Source organism: Passer montanus, unplaced genomic scaffold, assembly GCF_014805655.1.
Source record: "Passer montanus isolate IOZ18808 unplaced genomic scaffold, ASM1480565v1 scaffold8, whole genome shotgun sequence".
NCBI lineage: Eukaryota > Metazoa > Chordata > Aves > Passeriformes > Passeridae > Passer > Passer montanus.
The window spans coordinates 2,758,982-2,781,118 of record NW_024373256.1 but is presented as its reverse complement, the minus strand read 5'-3'; the positions used below and the strand labels follow the sequence as shown (position 1 = coordinate 2,781,118).

General features: G+C 39.0%; 1 protein-coding gene across 2 annotated transcripts in view; it reads left to right on the top strand.

Moving 5' to 3' along the window:
• USP22 (ubiquitin specific peptidase 22) overlaps positions 1–22,137 on the top strand; it is an 89,985-nt gene that overhangs the window by 34,082 nt on the left and 33,766 nt on the right. Inside the window, exons 3-5 of one of the 2 annotated variants that reach the window (XM_039732001.1) lie at positions 7,309–7,422; positions 7,964–8,008; positions 12,663–12,764. In XM_039732001.1, coding sequence (XP_039587935.1) covers positions 7,309–7,422; positions 7,964–8,008; positions 12,663–12,764 — 261 coding nt within the window. The remainder of the gene's footprint in view (positions 1–7,308; positions 7,423–7,963; positions 8,009–12,662; positions 12,765–22,137) is intronic. The other variant, XM_039732002.1, reaches the window with a different exon arrangement.

The following is a 22,137-nucleotide window of genomic DNA, read 5'->3' as shown; positions in this document are numbered from 1 at the left end:
GCAGGCTGGATGGCCCTGCTGGAGCCATCACAAGGTGACCTCAGAGGTCCCTACCAACCTCAGCCATTCTTTGAAAACTGAAAATATCAACCCAGCCTCTGTGACATCTTCTAATTGCTTTTTGCAGACTCTGATCTCAGAGAGCTTTTAAAGCCAATTCATTAGCTGAATTTTTTTTTGGCATCTTTAGCAACATGGAAGTGCAAATTATTTGAGGTAAACTTGAAGAAATTCTGTGTGGGTGTGTGTATATATATATATATATATATATATATATAAACAACCTTTTGTGCTAATATAAGTTTATGGCCACATTTAAGGTTTAAAAAATACTGTGCTAAATTGAGACTACCGACAGTATTTACCTGTTTATCCGTGGACACTTTGTAAACACTGTAATATTTTTACCACTAAACTCACCATATTTATGGAAAACCTTTTAAAAAAGCTTTATAATTGCACACATTCTCAGCTGCTGTTTATGTATTTGGGAAGCTTAAATTCAGGTTATTTTTTCTGCAAGACAGAATTTGCTGTTTTCTCCTGTAGTGAATTAGCTTGTGTTTCCTTGAAGGAAAACCAAAACTGGATGGTGGAGGAGGGAGATTCTTAAAGTTGCTCTTGCTTAGGGACTGTTGTGGTTATTGTCCTGGTGTTAGACAATTAAGGCTGTGTCAGAAAAGGTATGTCCCAAAAGGAATAGCCTTTAGATAAAAAGGGCAAGAGTCAATTAAGCCAAAACATATTTAACTGAATCATCCCAAAAAGGATTCTTCTGCAGCTAAATATAAATTACTTGGTGCACAAATACTCATAATGTGAAGATTGTGCAAGTGACTGCTTGATTTCTAGTTTTGGAGATTCCTTTCTCGGTTTTTTTAATGTATATTTTGGTGTTTAATTTCCAGCTGCATGTAAAATGAGCATTAAAAATATTCTTGTACTTTTACTAGTGCTTTTGGTTGCTTTTCCTGCTGCAGTTTTAGTTGGGAAAATAACATCTGATAGGCAAAAACAAGTTAAGTGCTTTGAAATTTCAAAACGAAGAGGAATTATTTTAAAGCACTTGGTGACTTTTTGCTGAGCCAACATCAGTCTCCATGGAGACAGGCAGGAGCTGCACACTTAATCACAGTTGTAAGAAATACCCTGGATTTCAGCTGTAACAGCTGTCTGAGCATGGCAGGGATGTGTTTGCAGCTCTTTCAGGAGGCTCCAGCATCATATTCCAGACTGGTTTTAAATACATCCCTTGCTGTCTCTGCCTGCCTGAACCATCTGAATTAGGCATTCACAATCTGACTCCACAGTGATACCTGTGCTCTTGAATCTGCCTCCCTGTTCAATGTATGTTAATAATGCTGGACTTAATGTAATGTATCTGTGAGCTGTGGATGTGGGTGATGGGTAGGTGAGGGAAGATCCAGCTGTAGGAGCTGCTTTTTTCATCTCTGCATTGCTCAGTCCCTCTCAGTCAGCCTCCAGGAAAGTCTGATACTCCCACTGGGCTCTGTGTGTCTTTTGTGAGGAGCTGTGAAATGGTGAGAGCAAAGTCCTTACTGAGCTCCTCTGGGATTTTTCCTGGTTTTGATCCTGTCAGATGTTTCCTTTTCCCTGCCTGTAGGAACCTGAACAATTTTTAACTTTTCTTATTGAAACTGGTATGAGTCTCAATATCATCATCATACTTCACTTTTCCAGTTCTGATGTTTCTATTTCTGGTGCCAGCCCTTTGGGTTAAGACAGTTGGTTGTGCTAATGACTTGCATTCTCAGTTATTACTTCCATGACTTCTATTTTATGCTTCTTAACCCGCTGTTCAACACAGAGCTGATATTGTTACTTGAGAGTTAAATTCAGGGACTCCAGAAGTTCTTTTCTGATTGGTGTTACTTGTCTGCCTCTTTAGTGGTTGGAGTTTCACTCTTGGTGCTATTGCCTATTTGCTCAGTAACTTGAAATCTTTCTGCAGCTATTTTGATTATCCTAAATTAATGTGTGCCATCAACATAGCCTGTCATCTTCCTAAACAATCCTTCCAAATCAGGTTCAGCACCTGGAGAATTTGCTGGTGGGTTCTGTCCTTGTAAAAATTGATGGTCTCTTCCTTATCTTTTCTACAGCTGCTCAGTGAAGGAAAATACACAGTAACTTAGTCCCAGAGTAGCAGAAGCAGGAAGATGTCTGTGAACAGTAGCTCTAAAAGAGAAGAGAGGTTGGTACTATAAAGTTCATCTCAAAACTGCAGCAGTGATTAATTTATCAGTTTCCTGATTGGGACTGAAAATTCCTGGGCAGACACCAGATGAAGTTTTAGTATTCTTTTTGAGTGAATATTTTCTGTTGTTGGTTTTTTTTTGATACTCATACACTCATAGCTGCATAAAAACCCACTGCTATAGGGCTTACAATCCATGTATTTCTGAATGGAGTCAAGGAGCTGGAATTAATATTCCACTCATAACAATTTAACATAAAATGGTTTGACATGCTGTGGTTCCTGTAAATTAACAGTTAAAAGCACATTTTCTATCTAGATTCCTCAGGGACACAAGGACATTTTTTCTTCATCTTGTCTTTCCTGGCTTGGATTCATATGGAGTTGTAGGATGATATTCTAAACCATCACAGAGTGTACAGCACAGGGGCTGCCCATTTGGCTCCTGGTGTTAAGTGGTTTGCAGGATAGTATTGGGTGCTTGCCATGTTTGGATTGCAGGCAAAATGAATTAAAACATTAAAATTCTAGATCCATATGGGGCCAGTAGGCATCTTGGAGACTTCAGAGCCACAAAAACACTTCTCACCTGTTGGCTCCTGGTTTGAAAAAAATAAGGAAAAGCAGCACTTAATGGAATAGTTCTACCTCGAGTATTAGAAGATACTGAATGTGAGAGGGAAGGATAATGCTTGACTATGACTATAGTTTTTAATGTGGATTAAAAGATTTTGGCAACAGAAGAAAGTTTTGGGGTGTTTTTTTTCTTGTTTTCTTTTTTTTTTTTTTCCTCTGACAGTAAATACCTGGAGTTCTCAATGGTTGGATCCTAATTTAGCAGGAGTAGTCCCTTTTCCACCTCTTTTGCTCCTTCTTACCAGTTCAGGAATTCTGACCTGTGGTGCAGATTCCAGGTGTTAGGAAATCAGGAGGAAGGCAGTCAGATGCCTGCTTTGTGCTGATAGATCAGAGACAAGATCCAGTGGAGAACTGGCTGAAGTTTAACAAATCACTTCTTGGGAACCTGAGCCAATTACCTGGAATGGGTTTAATGATTAACACTCAAGGTGAGAAATCAGGGAGCACGAATTAGCTTTGGATGTTGGCTTAAAATGGTCTGAAAGAATTGCCAATTTAGCCTCCTTTGTTACAGAAGTTGAAGGAAATGCAAGTTTCTTGCATAGAACACAGAGTGTGTTGATTTGAGGTTGATAATATGCCAAGACTGAGCCTTAGAAATTCACAAAGGAATTAATTTCAGTGGAGGTGAAAACTGACCTGAATTCTGAGTTGCTGCTGGATGTTTTTTTCTACTTGAGTGCATCCAGTGATCCAAGGGAGATGATACCACAACATGATTCACAAATACCTCCTCTCTGAATGGTATCAAATATGGTGAAGTATCCCATTCCCAGCTGACCAAATCAGTTCTTTTCACCTGGATCTTTCAAAAACTGGATATCCAAGATTTTTTACCTGGATGAGGATATGCTCACTCTGGAGGTGGCACACTTCCCTGCTTTTGTTGTATTCCCATCATCTCTGGTCTCTTAACATTTTCACAAGGACATCAGTGGATATTGTTGGAAAAGCAAAGCACTTGGGCTTAACTAAAACACTTTACTTGGCTCCCAGATGCAGTTTGAAGACTTCTTGCTGCCAGATTTAAACTTTCACCCCAGAGCTGTTGTTTTTTAAAACTTAGTGTTCCTTGCTCCATAGATAAAGTTGTTGTTGTTCCTGCATGATCTTCTGTGCTGCCTCCTTGTTTCTCCAGGCTGATAGTTTTATTTTTAAAAGAAAAATAAAATATATTTTCATTCCTCTCTTGGGTTGCAGCTGCTTATAATTTTGTATGTAAAGGAGTCCGAGGAGATGAGACTTTAAAGGAGGGGAAGCTTGTTGTCATGACAAAAGGTATAAAAGCAGAGAAAAATGTTACATTCCAAGAGGTCTTTTCATTCTTAAATTGCTCTGCCTGTGATCACCAAGTAGGTATTTTGAATTCCTAAACCAGGAATCTAGATTGATCAAATTTAATAAAATGACATTGTGATTCTTTTAAATTGCTTTTGGTTCTTCCTTGTGAAAAAGGTAGATTTCTATTTGCTGTATATTTTATTTTCCAAGGATAATAAATTCTGTGCGTGCATTAAGCTAAAACTGAAGTTCACTGATTTCATCCCCCTGTACCTTCCTGAGAGAAGGGTTGGAGTGGTTTTAGGAAAAGCAGATTCTGGCAGTTGGCAGCAGCAGCCATTCCACGGGAGCTCCCTAAAGGAGATGTTCATCTGAGGAATGTGGGACATGCTGGCAGACTTGGCAGTGGGCTAACCCAAAACACCTGGGCATTATTCCTAGGTTGGTAGCTCCCAAACTTTTTATGAATTTGAGGCCTTTTTGTTAGTTTTGTGATCCAAAATACCAACGCAAGTACCAGTGGTGAAGTTTGCTACATGTGCATTCTCTTGCTTTACTGTTGTTTTTTATGGAATTTTCTGGCCAGACGTTTCAGTTTGGGACAGAGCTTCATGGCACTTCAGTTTAAAACAAAAAAAAAGTTTAGCCTAACAGTGAGGTACAATTTGTTTCCTTTCTCCCCAGTCCTTTGAGGGAGAAAGTTTTGCGTGGACTTTGTCCTTTGGGTGTGGTTCACCTTCAGTCAGTGCAAAGGAATTGCTTGGGAAGAGTTTCTGTCAGTAAAACAGTCCCTTCAGTGCTTCCTCTGCTCTTCTTCACCTCAAGACAGCCAGCATAAGAAAGTTTAAGTGTATTTCAAGGGAAAAAAAATCAAATTATGTTAACCTGAAACAATTAACTCCCAAACTTTCCTAGTGGACTCTTTTCCTGAGCAGCTGTGTTTGGGTTCCACGAGAACGTCCTGCCCTTCCTCCATGCTGTGGCCAGGCCTGTGTGGCTGCCTTGCCCCTGATGCTTGAGGTAATTTGTCCAAAACCCCTTGCAGTCATTAAAAAGACATTGGAAGTGTTGGCAAATGTACAACTGCATTGTTCCCATAAGTGTGTTGAAGAGAGGATATTTCCTCAAGAGTCCTTAATCAGGTGCTGGACAATTTCAGTTTTAACTCCACCAGTGTTTCTGTGAAACTTTGATCCTTTATACCAGAAATTCCTTCTGCTCTCTTGTTGGTTTAGATCTTGACATCTCTATTTCATTGCTCAGGCATGTAAATCCAGGAATAAAGGAAAAGTAAGGAATCCTCTGAGCATAGCTATGCCTACACATTCTGACGGTAAATTGGAACTCTTAGTGCTCACAGAGTCCTTTTAATTCAATATACTGCCAGCTCTGTTCTCTTATTTGGGGGCCTGTTGGTGGAATGTTTTAAAAGTATTTGGGTTTGTGTTTTAAGACCACTATTTTGGATTTTCTTGAACTTTTTTGAAAGTAGAAAACTCTGCAGAAGTGGTAATGCAGTAAGTAATGGAGTAAATATTGTAGAACTCTGATAATCTGTAAGTTGTGATATGCCACTCCTGCAGTTGCATAGTGTTTCATTACTGATCCTCCACCACAGCTCAGAGTCTTGTCTCCTTTTGGGATATTCTGCTAAAGGAGTTTATTCAGTCCTCTGGGCATCAGGGGGAAGTATTCTGGTGTTGGGACATTACATTAATGAAAATCCTGAGTTTGTGATTTACATGAGGTAACAGTCCTTATCCTCTTCCACAAACTGAGTGGTCCAAACAGCCAAAATAGAAGAATGGAGCACATCAGCAAGATGAAAACTGCTTAAAGTAATTTAGCTTAATGAATAATAGGAAAAGTAACAAACAACTGATATAATAATTGAAAAGGTGATTTTAAAAGAGAGGAAGGAGAAAAAGCAGCTTGCAGTGGACTAAAGGAGAGGGACAGCAGGTTGTGAGGGGGTAGAGGCTGTGAAGGATGGAGGAGATGGGGTTAGAGAGGAACTTTACCAAAAACCCTCACCACAAGCACTGCCCCACTACCAGAGCAGCACAGAGACTTCACCTGGGTTTGCCTGCTGAGATCCGTGGCAGAATTCCTGCTGCCTGGCATGTGGTTTGGCTTATTGAGCACTTCAGAGTAATTCCATGCTGTTTCTTGCAGGCTGCCTAATGTGGTAATGGTTTCCTGTGTTTAAAACAAGTTTCTATTGCAGTAAGACTATTCTAATAATGCTATTATCTGGAAATAAATGGAATTAAAAAGAAAATAAATGAAAGCTCCACACTTGAGGGAGAAGGGTGATGTATTTCTTAGCTGTTTGCTGGTGCAGATTGTGTTTTAGTAAGATTTGTTAATGCCCACACATTTTTAACTTTCCTGTGATTGTTGGTTTTTTCACATCTATGTACTGAACATCAGCAGTTTACTATGATTACTTTGCACTTTTTCTGTGGTATATATTGGAGTAAAATAACATTTCTCAGTTAGGTATTTATTTTGTTTCTTGGCTTTCTTTTGTTTAAGGTTGTGCAAGAAAAATATTTTTAACATTGGTCAGTGTTCATTTGTTTATTCTGAAAGGGTGTGTGAAATGAAAAATTGAGACAGAAGTAACCTGTGGAATTAACTACCCTGGAAAAGCTTTTCCCCAGAGAAATAGCTTTGTATTTGCAGTGCTGTCTTCTGTTTGACCCTTCATTTGTATTTTAACTAGGTGCTTCCTAACTGTTTTAATGGCCTTGAAGAGAAATGGCTGAAGTTTTAGGAAAAGACAGCTCAAACTCATATATCAACTCTTTCCGGGCTGGTTCTCTGTGCATTGTAGTCAGTCACTGTCCTGATGCCTCTTGGTAACTCAGGTGTTTGAAAGGTAAATTGTGGGTTACAAACAGCCTGAAGGCAGCTGATGCTTTGTTGTCCTGCACAGTTTTCTTGCTGTGCCAGAAGCAACTGAATAACTCACACTGAAACTGGAAAAATGTCTGGGTTTTTCTCTTTTTTTTTCCCCTTCCAGATTCTAAGGTACAGATTTTTCTTCTTTTGTGGCCTGCTTTGGAAGAAGGAGTGCCTGACTTGGAAGCCTGCTTTAAAATGCCTTCTGGTTTATGAACTCACATCTTTTTTTCCTCCTCCCCAACTTCCCTTCTGTTTTGCAGCCATAGACCTTTTGTATGGGGGTATATACTGCTTTATGTGTCAAGATTACATATACGACAAAGACATGGAACAAATTGCCAAAGAAGAACAACGAAAAGCTTGGAAATTACAAGGTTTGGTTTTCCTGCCTGAATTTCTTGTTTCTGTTTTTAATCATACCTGTCCCTCCCATTTGTTCAGTGGCAAAAAAACACTAAGGGGAAGAAAGAGCTCTTTAGAGAGAGTAGTGCAGGCCATGGGAGAGAGATGTTCTTCCCTTCCAGGAGTCAGACTGTGGGTTTAACACGTGCACCACACCTAATTGTAGCAAAAATATTTTATCTTTAATTGCAAAAAAATTACAGAAATATCTACTATTAATCCTGCAAAAAACGTGCATAATATCAAAAGTTAGATCTGTATTAGGTAGAGAATGTAACAGTCTGCTCCTTTAGGCTTATTTACGTGGTACAGGCTCTGTTCCCCTCACATGAAATGCCACCCTTGTGTGTGATTTTTTTTTTAACTTTTTTTTTAAATAGATCATGCCAGCTTACTTACACACCTGTGCTTTCAGGGTACACGCACAGTATCTATGTAGAAATATTTACACACAAATATATGTACACACATTTGTTTTATTCAGTTTGCTTTCCCTAATTTTTTCTTTTTTAGCCTTCACCCCAACAGTGGTTTCTCACTACCAGTGTACAATGACAGGTAAGAGGCGTGGGCTGGCGACGCACCTCACTAACAAGCGTCCCTTTGCTGATTATCCTGCCATTTTAGACATGAATCACAGTAAAGAATGCCAGTTTGATCGTGCAAATAGTTTTCCTCTTGTTTGGATATGTTCCAATGATTGAATAATTGCAGCAGACTTGATTTCATATGCTCTTTCCTTGATAGAATTCCTCCAAAACAAACCTTTTCTCCTTTTTTTTTTGTTTTGTTTTGGTTTTTTGTTTTTTTTTTTTTTGTTTGGAAAGGAAATATCAATTATTCTAAATTAAGTAGTTTGTAAGCATCAGTTTTTAAAGCTTGTCATCTTCCATTTCCAGTGGCCTCTGGGGGGTATGTTTTCTTAAAGTGGGAAAGTCTGTATTTGAAGACAGATGACTTCTGTCTAGTAATGTCTCTTCTGGAATCCATGGCATCCTGTTTCAATGTGACAGCCTTAGTCAGGGCTGATATGACTTCAAACCATTCTTAACCTCATTTCCAATTTTAAAAATAGCAGCTAACATCGTATTAACAAGAGCTTTTCTGCTGGCTCAAAAGATAGCTGCCTTCACTTGGTTCCTACTACAGATGCCAGTCTGCTTCCTGCTTGTTCCCTGTCTGAAGGAAGGGAGTCAGAGGAAAGGATAGTGAGTCCTAGAACAAGGAAATACACCTTAAAATCTTTTAGAACAAAGCACTGGTTTTCAAAGCAAGACAAAATTGGAATAGGTTTAAAAACCTTTCATCCAAGCTCTGCACCTATTCTATAAAGTCTTCAATATGTGTTTGGGGCACCAAATGAATCAGCTGCAACAGAATAACAGATCTTCATTATCCATAGAAGAGGAAACCTCCCCCAGTTCCTTACTTTGAAATATGCAGATTTAAAGAGTAATTTCTCAGTTATGTTGATCTTGTCAATTGATACATCTGTGCCTTGTGGACTGAGATGCAGCCACTTTGTCCTGCCATGGACATCAGCCTGCTGCAGTTTGTATTCCAGGGAATTACAGCTACAAGATTGTTCCTCTGGTCATCTTGGACCACAGAGTTGTGTAGAGAAGGTCAAAGAATCACCAAGAGGAAGTGTCAGGCTTGAAGCCTCTGCACTGATTAACTGGCTGTTGAATGGCACATTAAATGTATATACACAAATGCATATTTGTATGAATATGCACATTCCATCTTCTGTCCCTGGAGAACTACTCTGTAGTGACCAGTGAAGACAGAAAATCAAGGAATAGACAACAACACTTCAAATTGCTGGAGTCTGCAATGTAAACCTTCTTTTTCTTCAAAGTCATGGCATAGGTTCTTTTTTATGTCTTTTTATTGTGAAACCATGTGTTTCCTCAAAAATTTATCTAAAGGAGTGAGAAATGTACATGGGAGAAATAATGGAGAATTATGTCTGGTTTTTACCTTCTCTCTCCATTGTTCCAATCTCTGTGCTCCCTCCCTCTTGTCATCTGAAAGATCTCTTCTTGTTCAAAACTGAATGGCAAGAGGAGCACAAAGCCCAAACCCAGTGTCTTGGGTTTACATTGCTACCACAGAGTTAATTTACCTCAGGTCTTGTTGCCAACTTTAAGAACTTCAGAAGTGAATCCAGTCTGCAGAAACTGATTGGCTTAAAGACTGAAGGCTAAATGCAGTATATTTTCAAATTTCTTTCCACAGTGCTTGAAGGGTGTTAGTTTATACTTTAATAGATGCTCACATAACAACATGATGCCTGGAGAAAAAAAAAACAACTTTAAGAAAACCCCCAAATACCATGAGATTCATTTCATACTCCTGTAGTATTAACTCTCAGTGTTCCGAGTTCCCCAGTCCAGCTGTAGTTCAGGGTTATGTGATGTAACTCTGAATGTTGCAACTTGGCCACTATTTTTTCCTTTGGTATTGAATTTTAATAACAGGGGAGGTGAGAATACACAGAGCCCTTTGTTCTAATTAATGTCTGAATTTTTGGGAGAGGAAAAATTGGAAGTCTAGCAAAGCAAGCAATGATTGAAAAATTGTGACTTTTATAAACCTGAGCCTTCACTGCCTTTTCCTTCACTCATCCCTATGCCCCTGATGAATTCTCTGAGAAATGCCAATTTGAGTATTTCACCCAATAAAATAATTTCTTAGATGGAGATTTCACATGCTGACTTGAATCTCTATTTCATAGCAGCATTTTAAAAATGGCTAATTTTCACTTCTCTAACACTACTTTCCTTTAATTGTAAGTGGTGATCTGTGCATGGTTTGCAAATCTTTGTTCAAGGTAGTTTATATTGGAGTTTTTGGCATGCTTGTGAGTGTTATTAAACCTTTTTATTAAACCTCTCTCCTTCTTTGTCTTTTGGTTATTTTTTGTTGTAGTTTTTCATTTTTAAACATCAAACCATTCCTAATAAATGGCTCTGCCTTTTCCAAATTTTCAAGAGTAATATAACCTCAGCATTCCTGCTAAGTTATATAGCTGGAATGGAACACGTTTTAATTTCTGTGTCTGACTTAACTTGTGCTCCTTCTAATGAAAGGCTTCTGCAAGAATGTTTTCTGTCTGGTTTGCTCTGTTTGTGGCATTAATTGCACATGGTGTTTTGTTTTCTTTCATTTCTTTTAAATTGAACAAATATTTGATTCACCCAGAATCCTTAAAAGTAATCCAGTCTGTCATGTTTAACCTTATTTAGAGTTGCTCTTGTGACATGCTTTAGTCCCATCCTCTTCAGTATTTAAACTATATAATTATATATAGATATATATAAATATATATGAATAGTGCTGCTGATATATGTGGAGCTATTGCATGCCTAAAGTGCACATGTGTTTGCAGGTATGAATTTCATTGTATTTGACTTAAACCAGGATTTAAACATATCCAAGGGGGTATTTTTAAATTATTATCAGGGTTCATCACACTGACTGGCTGTGTTTGGCCATGTTTTAACTGTAGTGAACCCAACACAGGAATTTACAGCTGCACAATGCAATTGCTGCTACTAACACGGTGTTACCAATGAATTTATGTAAATTCCTAAGGGAGCATTACAAATATGACCAGGGTTGCTGGAGACATCCAGGGCCAAACCTGTTGGAAGGCAATGTTCCATCGCTGTGAAGTGTCCATCTGTGCATCTCCAAAGGGTCTCTGCAGACGTGCAGTGTGTCCAAAGCATTGCAGCTGTGTTATCTCATCAGTCTCAGTCATTCCCTGCCTTTTGTGTTTTCCTGGGTGTGTAGCTTGATGCTGAACCTTGGATAAAGGAAAGGGATTCTGGTATTGTTCCTTAAGTTCCTTGCATAATCTGTTGTTGAATCAAATAAAGTGAGACATGGGTGTATTTGTGTAAATAAGAATTCTCTAGTCCTTGAGAATCGAAAAATGAGACCTATTACTAGAACCTGGAGGGTCAGTAGTAAATATGAATTGAACATTTTTGGGAGGGTAGTTTCTGACAAGCATAGCTATTTCTGAAAATGAAGATCAAAGAGCTATTAAAATTTAATGTATATTATGCAGAATGTGTAAGCCTCCAGCTATATTTTTCTACTATCCTTTTCATATGTATGATTTATAATTTATTTTCTGTAGCAAAGCGCTGCTTCTGCTCCATGCATTCTGTGAAAAATAACTCTTAATTGACTTTAATTCTCAGTTTTAGAATAGACTGCTTGCCATCTTATAATCCTTTCTTTTTAATGCCAAGATGCCTTTGTGACTCACAATAATTGACATTGCACAGCAATTTCTGTGCTACATAGAAAGCTGCAGCAGTATTGAGCTGGTCAGCACATGAGTCTTCACTGTTGTGTTTTTCTTGTATCAGGTTTACACTGAACACAGCTCTGTGCTGATTTCAAATCTGGTCTCCATACTACTGACCTGACTCACTGCTACTGCACTTCCTTTGAACAAAGTAAATCTACTGGAAATGCAGTGTTGGTCTTCAAAAAGAATAATGACAGATTTTAGCTCGTGAGAAAGGGTAGTTTAATATTTGGAGAGCTTTGACTGGTTGGTGGAGGGAGGGTGGTGTTTAAACCTACTACTAATTTCATTTTTAGATAACATTAGGTATGTCAACAAAGGGAATGTCAAAAATTAAAACTTGTCTAATCCTTCATTAATAGTATAAAGAGAGGTCATTCTGTGTAATGGCATATACATGTAGTAACTGTTCAGTATATTGAATTATTAAATTCTGCTGTTCTCTAAAGATTATCTGTCCATTAAGTTGGATCAGTTTAGATTTATTTAATAACTTGGCAAGTTCATCAATGCTGGTTGTGTCATTTAACCTCCTCTGAGCACAAAGAAATGTATTTTCAAATAGCAAGTTTATTCTTGTGATGGAATTTCTTTTTTTTTAACTGAAAGGAGTATTATAATCCAATAATGGAAAGTTTATTGGCCTAACTGTTCTTCATAAGTAAAGAAGTACTTTTGTGTTCTTATGTTAGTTCTTCTTTGTTTGAAAATTTGGTGATACCTTTCCAAACCATATTTTTTGAGAAGGGATAAAAAGCAATCAGTGTCCTTAACTTAAATTGAATCTAACCTAATGGACAGCATGTTGAAAGTTTTGACTTGAACAGAATTTTTAATCCTTTTACTAAAGAACTTCCTGAAACTTTGTTTTCATCTGCTTAGGCATTGGAGAGAAGTATTCAACATGGGAGCCGACCAAGAGAGAGTTAGAATTGCTACGACACAACCCCAAGCGAAGAAAAATAACCACAAACTGCACCATAGGTGAGTTCCAGAAATCCCTTCTGGAGCAAACTGTCACTGATGTGTATGTTCAAAATCTGTGTTGTTTTTCCATTGGTAATGGTAGTGGATTTCTGTAAGCTTTAGAATAACAAAATCAGTTTATTTTGCACTACCTTTTTCTTGCTGTGGAAGGATATCTGCTCTGTCACTGCAGGTACTGCTGATGATTGAGCTGTGTAACAAATACAAAACACAATCCTTTTTTTGACAGTATGAGTTTCTTGCAATGAGAAATCACTGGTGCTATCTCAACTCAGCCTTCATCAGAGATCCCGTGCAGGGATGTGAAGGGAAATCCTGTACTTGCTGCATCCTTAACCAAAGCAGTCTATTGGTAAATCTGGTTTAGCAGAAGCAGCACATTCCTTCTTCATGTTTTGCACTCCAAATCTCTTCAATTTCATATGAGCTCTGAAAAGTGATTTTATTTCTCCAGTGGTGTCAAATGGCAGGTTTGAAATGCATCTCAAAGGTGTAATGCTTAAGAATTCAGTGATCTGGAGCAAAGAATTCTCTCAAATGTGTGCATCTGCTTCTGGCTGGACAGTTTTTGGGTAAAGGTGATAAAATTAACTGTTCTTCCAATGTTTTCCCTGCTGTTTTCAGGTTGGGTAGCAGGGGGTTAAAATTAGCTCCCTGACAAGCTCTAATTAAGATTATTGGGCATTTTCCTATGCTGTTAAATGCACAGTAACATTTTAATGGTGAAGTTTGGAAATAATGGTTAATGGTACAAGATTGTTAATTGTGCAGGGTTGGAGGTGTAGCCATAGACATTGCAAGCAGGAAACAGAATTTTTTTTCCACAGTTTTACAGCTCTGTACTGTTTCATGGAACATGTCATGCTTTCAGCACTTTTGCATTTGTCAAAATACACTAAACATACTTTCTAAAGCTTTCTAATGTCATGTTTCTAATGCAGTAAGTCATTTAATCCAAAGTATGTGTATATTTATTTGGAAAAAATGGACTGAGAAGAACTAAGTAAGTTGAAAATGTATATAAAATGGTAATTCTAAGGAACCTATGTTTTTGCAGTCATGGGGCAGGGAAGACAGTTGGAAAAACATCTGGACTTTGGAAACTTTAAACAGCCTAGGAAAAATTAACTAAGCAAAGATTGCTTGCATCATGTTCACATTGGGATTTGTGTTCTGAGAAACTCCAGTATATTTTGTAAAGAACATTACAAATTAGTAAAGATAATAGAGCTGGGGAGGGGGGAAGAGGTTTGATAGAATTTTGAAGGTTACTGTGACCTTTGTGAAGAATTGAAGCACATTTCAGTGTTTCTCTTTGCAATCAGAAGGAATGCTCTGCCTGCTCTTGGAGGATTTGAGATCTTTCAGGCTGTTTAAAAAGGCCCTGTGTGTTTGTGTGAAATCTCATCTGCCTGGGCGGGGGAGCTCGGGAGCACGGGGACAAGGGAATGACTGATCTCTTCACTTCTGCAGGCCTGCTTTTAAGAGTTCTCCTACTGAGCCCTGGAGCTGCCTGTGTGCTGAGATTTAGAAAGTAAAGAAAAAAAATCAAAGCACCCAGGAGCCATAATGCAGTTTTGGGCTGCAGTTAAAAGCAGAAGACTTGCTTTCTTTTACAAAAATGCATTGGGGGTTTAGCTCAAGAAAGAAAAGACCTGCCATTGTCCTTGAGCCTTTTCTCTCCACCTAACCTGCTGCTAAATATAAATCTGCTTCAGAGTCTTTTTGCCTTCCCTCCCCTCACTTTGACTTGTGTGTTTGCAGTTTCAGATCAGTGAAGAGCCTATTTGCAGACTGAAATGCTGCAGTAGCTGGACAATCTCGTTTCTCTCTTTTTCTAATACTCAATTCTTTTGACATCAGATTTTTATCAATCCCATAGCAGATATTAGTGAATCCAGTTTATCTTCTGAGGTAGGTAAATGGCTCAGAGAGTAGGCATGATGTCCAGTTTTATTGGTTCTGGAAATGAAAATGATGCTGATAACCATCTCTGATAGGCGCTGCACATCTGTTGAGCACTTCTGTTTACACAAGAGTCTGTTAAAACATAACCAGCTGCCTTTTATGCATAAAATCCTTCAAAGCTGTTTTAGGAGGAAGGCCAGGGGGATGTTTGTGGCTTTCTATCCTACCCCCAGAGATCCATGGATGTCACTTGGGAGTGGAACGTTTCACTGCTCTGCCATGACCTGGAACTGTGGTTGTGCCAACAATTGTGTCAGCATTTGTATAAGGCAAGTGTATCAGTGTTACAACTAAAATACATGGGACAACAGACTGAAACCTGGGCAGGTGTGGCCTTGAAAGGATGTACATAACTTGTATTTGAAGGATCTGCATATGATTTTGATCCCTGCCAATAAAACACATTAAACTTGATGTTATTCCTATCTAAAACACACTTAGGTGGCACAGTATGTTTCTTGCAGTTGCCTGTCACATGTGTATTACGTGCATGACACTCATTTAGGTGGGTGTTTACTCCATGGCTGAACATTCTGGGTACATGAAGGGAATTTTTTTATCCCAGATTTGTAGCAATCTCATGGTGCTTCTCAAAACAGCTGGATGTGTCTGCTGCTTTTGGAGCTGTTTGAACTTTTGTACAGCTGCAAGATCTTTTGTCTTTGATCAGCACCATGAATTAAAACTGAAGAATACTCAGACATGAGATGAATATCTTATAATGGAGACTTGAACTGGTAGTTCACTAGAGGAAATAATGTACAAAACTCACAGCTTTTGATTTTTCCACTTGAGTGACAATTTGAAACCCATTGAAGAAGGAGCTTCTTTTTCACATCCTCAGAAAAATGAGGAAAAAAACCTAACAGAAATCCATAATTTTTCCTTGATTCTCTTTAAAATGCTGTGTGTTTCCATCTCATAGATACTTTTTCCATCTAGTAAGAAGATAGTGCAGGTAACTTGACTTGAATCTCTACTTTGCCATTCAGCAAATTGCTCTTGAAATGAGAATTCACTCTGGGCACTTCTGCAGGCTGTGGAAACTGTGCAGATTCCTGTCTTTTGGGATGTACAGGGCTGTTCCCAATATTGCACATAAGCACTTTCAAAGTGACTTGGAACACACTGTTAACCAAGTGGAAACATTGAGTTATCTTACAGGCAAAAAGCCATGATGAGAAATCTTTGCAGTGTGGATTTTATGTGGGACATTGCATGTTCTGGTGTCCTGACTTGACATTTTGATGGAGCTTCTGTATTTCAGGAGATTCAGGAGGAATGTCACGTCCACTCAGACCATAAACATGCTCTGTGGGAGCAGTGTCAGCTCAAGACATTCTCAGACCTTGTTCTACCTCAGACACTTGCAGGCTGATTTTTTTCAATGTGTTGCCACAGCTTTTTCCACAGATCAGGCTGAAGGGGATGGCATATTGTGGGGAACACAGAAATTTCCCAAGTTATTTTAGGTTGCTCTCAGCAGCAGGACTGAGTAGTGTCCTCGACTATTCAGTATTCATAGAAATGCTCATCTTGATTTAGCTTGAAACCGATGTTTCAAGCATCCCATAAACACAAAAACTTTTACATGGAAAATTAGGTAAGACTTAACAGCTATTAAATTAGATTCCAACATTGTAAAAGAAGAGAGTCTTAATTTTTTCAGTCTCCTCTTGTCTGTAAAGTTGCCTCCCTCTGCAGGGGAGGGAAGGGACAAAGCTCCACATTCACAAGCAAATTATTTGTTAGGGGGTTGAACTAGAAGTGATACAATATCTTTTGGGAACTATTTTCTAAGCTCTTCTTGCTCTGCTGTCATTAATACCCCCAACAGATCCATTCTCCTGAGTATATGAAATATTAGCTTGGGATCAGCTGCTCTCTGATTAGCATATGAAGTGACTTTGTGGCTAAAGATGGGTGTATTAACAATAGGAAGAATTAGACTCCCAATGCACATGGGTAATTAGCAGGAGCCACCCGGGATTCCCATTTGCAGGGTTGCAAAAAGGCAGAGGGGAGACAAACCTTTCCAGGAGACTGAGCAAATCCTCTTCATCAGGAGTGATGGGATGGAGAGGTGGCAAAACCAAAACTGCCTGGGATTTTGCAGCTGCAGTGCTGAGCAGCCTGATGGGCCAAAGAGCAGCATCAGGGGAATAAATACTGCAGAACTCCTGTGTGAAGGTGGCAAGGGAAGAGGAACAGTGACCTGGAAAATATTTCTGGTTCTCTAGACAAGCTACCAGAAGCATTTTTGCTTCTCTAACTTGGAAGTGTTGAAGGCTGCATTAGTACTTGGATGTTTTTTGTGAATGTAGCAGCACTCAGGTTTGCTTTTTCTCCTTGGATGGCACTTAAGGTAGCTCAAGTGGAAAAGTGGAATGAAAAAATATGGTTTGGTACAGCACCACATTTTTAGCTATGGCTTTAAATTTAAATTACTGATTTGTAAGCAGTAATGCTTTGATATTTGAAGTTATGACTGCACAAAGTGCATCCTGAATAGAAATCTCTGATTCTTAAATTCTTTTAGATTGCTGTGTGATGAAGGAAAGAAAACCACCTTTAAGACTACTCAGGTGAATGTTTCCTCTTTGGCTTTATTTGTATTGACTTAATTATTAAAATGGTTTTTTTGGTGAAAAATTGTTTCTTAAAAGGTTGGATTGCTAAAAAAAAAAAATGACACCTTCATATCAGTAGGGAGAGCCTTCTGTTCTTGTTTTACTTTGTCACGAGCTTAGCATGTCTGACCATTGGACCCAGTTGTGTGATACATTTCTAAGGTCTAAAATTGATAAAGCTGATCCTAAAAATAAATTTTAAAAACCCTCTCCTCTTAAAGTTTCCAGGGAATTCCAAGAAAAATTAGAGGAGTGTGACTATTTTAAGAATTCTAAAACACAAGTAGTGATTTACCCTCTGAAGTTTGTAGAGCTGTACTTTCAGAAAATCTTGAACTTCCTAAACTTAGCTCTTTATCAATATAAACTAGAAGCTTTCCCCTGCAAAAGGCTTTGTGAGGAGAAATTCCAGATTGGATGCTGCAGTTGCCTTTTTGTGTATTGGCTGTCTGGGAACTTGTCACCTGGTTTTCCAAAGCTGGTGCCAGAAAGCAATTTGCATCACTGCAGTAATGTCACCGTGTGTGGTTTATCTGCACAGCAGTTGATTATGTGTGATATAATTGTGATTCATGGGTAAGATTAGGAACATCAGAGTTATCAGTGAAGTCCCTGCAGCATTTTCCTGTTTAGAGTGAGCAAACTTTTGTTGTAGAAACTTTTGTTAAACAAAAATCAGCCAGCATCTGAAGAGCTGACTGATGAAGCAGCACTTCCTCAGAATGCCTTGTTGCCACCAGGCTGCCTCCAGTGAGGAATGAGGGGGGTTCTGATCTTGTTACCTCAATATTTGTTTGAATTTTAGACCCTCTTTCAGGAAGATTAGGAGCTGATGTCACTCAATGTGTGAGCTGTCCTGTTGATGTTTTCATTTCACGTCAGCTAAAACCCCCCTGCAGACTGTACAAATTGTAAGTGAAATCAGCAAATTGCAGTTGGGGTTGAATTTTTCTGTTATCCTGTCTTGGAAAATTGCCATTCCTACTTGCATAGAAAATACTTTAATTTTGTAACTCTAGGTGGTTCTTGGGGATTGGAGGCAAAGGAAGATATCCCGTGTGTGTTTGCACAATGGGAAATTCCTTAGAAGACAAGGTTGTTGATCCAGGGCTTGGATCAAGTTCCAAACTTCTAACTGAAACCTGATTTTCCTGCTCTGGACTTTTTAGAAGTAGATCCATGGTTGTTACTGATCCAGACACATTATTTTTAGTTTACAGACAGTGTTTGAATTTGATGCCCTGCACTTCTTCAGGTGAAGCTTCATCACTTAAATCCAGTTGAATAAAAGCACCCAAAAAAGCCCTTCTTTTTTTTTCCCCTCATAGATGCTGATTTCAAGTGTAAAATGTTTCCTGGCTCAACTGTTTGTCTTAACCCCTTTCTCTAATGGTAATTATTTTTTTTTCCTGCACTGTGTTTTCTTCACTAAGTAATTATGTAAACTTCAGTATGCAGTCAAACCAGCAGCCTTTCAATAAAAATGCAGTGTCAGTGACTTTGTCATCTGTTTGAATGGGTTTTATCAGAATCTAGATTTTCTTACCAAGGAAAACCCAACAGCAGCACGTAGCCAGAATGTCTTTATGGCCCTTTGAACCAGATATCCTGTTTAGATGAGGTATTTGTTGTTACAGATATGGAAGTTGAGAATTAGCCCGTGGAGCTGCAGTGGTTACAGACAAGTGCCTGTTGTCATGGGCAGAGCTGTGTCCTTAGCATGAGAACCTTCATTTTCTTATGTTTACAAAATCATAGAATCACAGAATGGGTTGGGTTGGAAGGACCTTAAAGCTCATCCAGTTCCACCTCCTGCCATGGGCAGGAACACTTTCCACTGTCCCAGGTTGCTCCAAACCCCGTCCAACCTGGCCTTGGACACTTCCAGGGATGGGACATGTATAGATCTCTCTGGCCAACAATTTGAAATAAACCTTGATTTACCACTGTATTTTCACCTGATTAACTCGGTGTCAGCACAGCAAGCATGGTGTTTTCAACAAGGCCAATCATCCCCATCTCAGTTTTGTTCTTTTGTGGATTGCTTTTGGATTATATTTACTCTGACCTTCCATTCTGCTCTTTCCTGTCTGCTTCCAGAGTTGGCTTTATGTGGCCAGAAGGTAGATACAGTATATACTGAAAGCAGGAATATGCATAAACAGCATGTGGCATGGTTTGTGTGTTGTGGATTGTTGGACGAGCTCTGTGCCAGTTCATCAACAATAATTTGTGCATATTAATATATTTGGATGCATTTAATTTCATTGGCGCTTAGCCTGATCCTTAAGTTATTAATTTGTGAAATCTGTTTGGAGGAAGGGTAAAAACTTGTAGGCAGCATATGGTGTGATATTGGGGGGAAAGGACGGCTGCGGGTGTGAATTTTATTTTGTCAGTTTGGTGGGAGTACCTCTTGTTCTTTATGGGTGCCATCTGCACAAGGCTCTCTCTGCAAGGCTTGTGCTCTGTGCAGAGCACACAAGAGCTCGCTGAGCTTTTAACTTCGGCTGCTTTGGGGGAGGGCAAAGGGAATATTTTATTCTGTGCCACCTTTTGAAGTGTTTTGTTTTGTATAAAGACTTTTCTTTTGCCAGAGGAAAACACCTTGAAGGGTCTACAGCTTAACGGGCTGTTAAAGGCTGGTGTCATAAAGCTCTGGATCCATCATTCAGGCATTTTCACAAACATATTTCCTCTTCTTTGCCTGCTCCTGTTACTTTTTTCATGCTGGATGTCTTCTGTCTAGTCTTGCTGACCTTCCAGCAATTATGGGAATAATCATTATTTTCATGCTCTGGTTGTTAGGACTTCAATGTCTTGAACTTTATAAGGTCTGTGAGACAGGGCAGCTCCTGATTGCTTTGAGAGCTTCTCCATAGCTTTATTCAACTTCTTTAAATTTGTTCAGCTTTGTATAACTGAGTATACAACAAGCACCACAGTTGAGAGCTCTCTGGCTGCAGTAGTAAATGAAGGCATTTTGTTCAGTGCATATACTTAAATGTGACATTTCATGCTGTTCTTTCTGCTTTTCAGGAATAGGTGCCTTTTTGTTTCTGAAGCTTTTGTTGTGACATGCTTCCACATCTCCAGTGGAATGAATGGCAGGGGCTTGGAATTTGGAGATCTCTGAGCTCTCTTCCAATCCAAACCATTCCAGGATTCTATGATTCTGTCTTTCTCCTCCAGCCAATTGATCTTCATATTTTATAGGGATCATATAATGCTTTGCTATTTAGTAATAGATTTGAGTATGTGTTTATTTCCAGTGATTCTTCCCTTGTGTGTACATTCCCCAGTGTTTGCTCAATGCTCAGAGATCCTGACAGAGATTGGATCAGGTAAAAGCACAACAGGCAAAATTTGTTCAGTGGGTCTTGATATGCCAGGACAGGAATTCAGAGAAGTTTGGTTCAAGTTCTGCTGCAGAACTTAAATGTCTTTTTCAGCTTTCTTAATTTCAGCTGAGAGACTCAGAGAGATGGTTGCTGTGGATGATTACATGCTGTGTAGGTTTCTGGGTTTGAGAACATGCTGCATTGGTTTATTCCTGACACCTGAGAGAGAAAAACAATTTCACAATGCAGATGGTCAATAAAAAATGCTGAAATACAAAATTACAGATATAAAAACTGGCATTTTCCATGACCTTGAAGGGAGAAAAACAAAGGCCTTTTTTGCAGGGTGTTCCTGGGTCCTCATCTTGTGAGATGACTTACCAAAAGGTTCCAAACTACTCTTGCACAATGCAGAGATCCTTTCCTTTAACTCCCCTTTTCCCTTCCCCCACATCTATTTTAAACTTAAGCTTGCTGTGGGAGACAGTTAATCCATATAGATAGAAAGAAACAGTGATAACCCAGTATCTTGGACAAGTTGTCTCCTCCCTCATTTTTGGAGCTTTTGTAAAGCTGTTGCTGTTTGCAGCATTACATTTATTCTAGTTCAGAGGCTGTAGCACTAGGGGAGCTTATCTGTAGGTCTTGTTGTATGTGTGACTTCCATGTTAATGCTGCACTTTTTAAACTCTGACTTAGTTTGTTTACAAAGATGAGACCCTGGAGCACTTGAGGCATCACAGAATATTGCAGAATCTCATAATTGAAGAGATTTAAGAACAAGTCAGAGAAACGTTTGTCAGGAATAATACAGGTACAGGTACTGTTAATTCTGCATTGAGGTATAGAGACAGATCAGGTGACATCTCAAGAACTTCTACAGCTCTTTCCTGTGATTTTAGTGGAAGATTCAATTCACTTTTCAGTGGCTTGGTCAAAACCCCTCACTTCATTTTGTTTTGGAAACACATTTTTTGATTTAAATTCAGAGGGAAGAGATACTTGCAGTCCCTTGTCTTGCTTGAAACAGCTTCTCTATTTACACAGGCCATATGAAAAATTAACCTTAAGGGGTTTGTTTGTTTGTATTGCCAGATATTTTAGGATTGCTGACTCATTTTACCAAGCTGAGGGTGTGCACACAGGAGCCAATTGCCACCAAATCAGAAGGAAGAGAACTTAAAGGACATCAAGTGCCCCTGTCCTGTCTGTGTGCTTGGTCTTAATCTGGGCATGCAGCCACTGCAAAGCAGTGACAGGCTGTAACCTCACAGCCCACACCATCCAAGGAGATCACTTGCCTTGAGTGAAGTGCTCTTAGCCTGGAGAAATAGGAATTATAACAATCCTAACTGAGCAGTAGCCCTCAGAGAATCAGGCACACTGCTGAACACACACACAGCAACCCCAGGAAATGAAATCTCAGGGAAT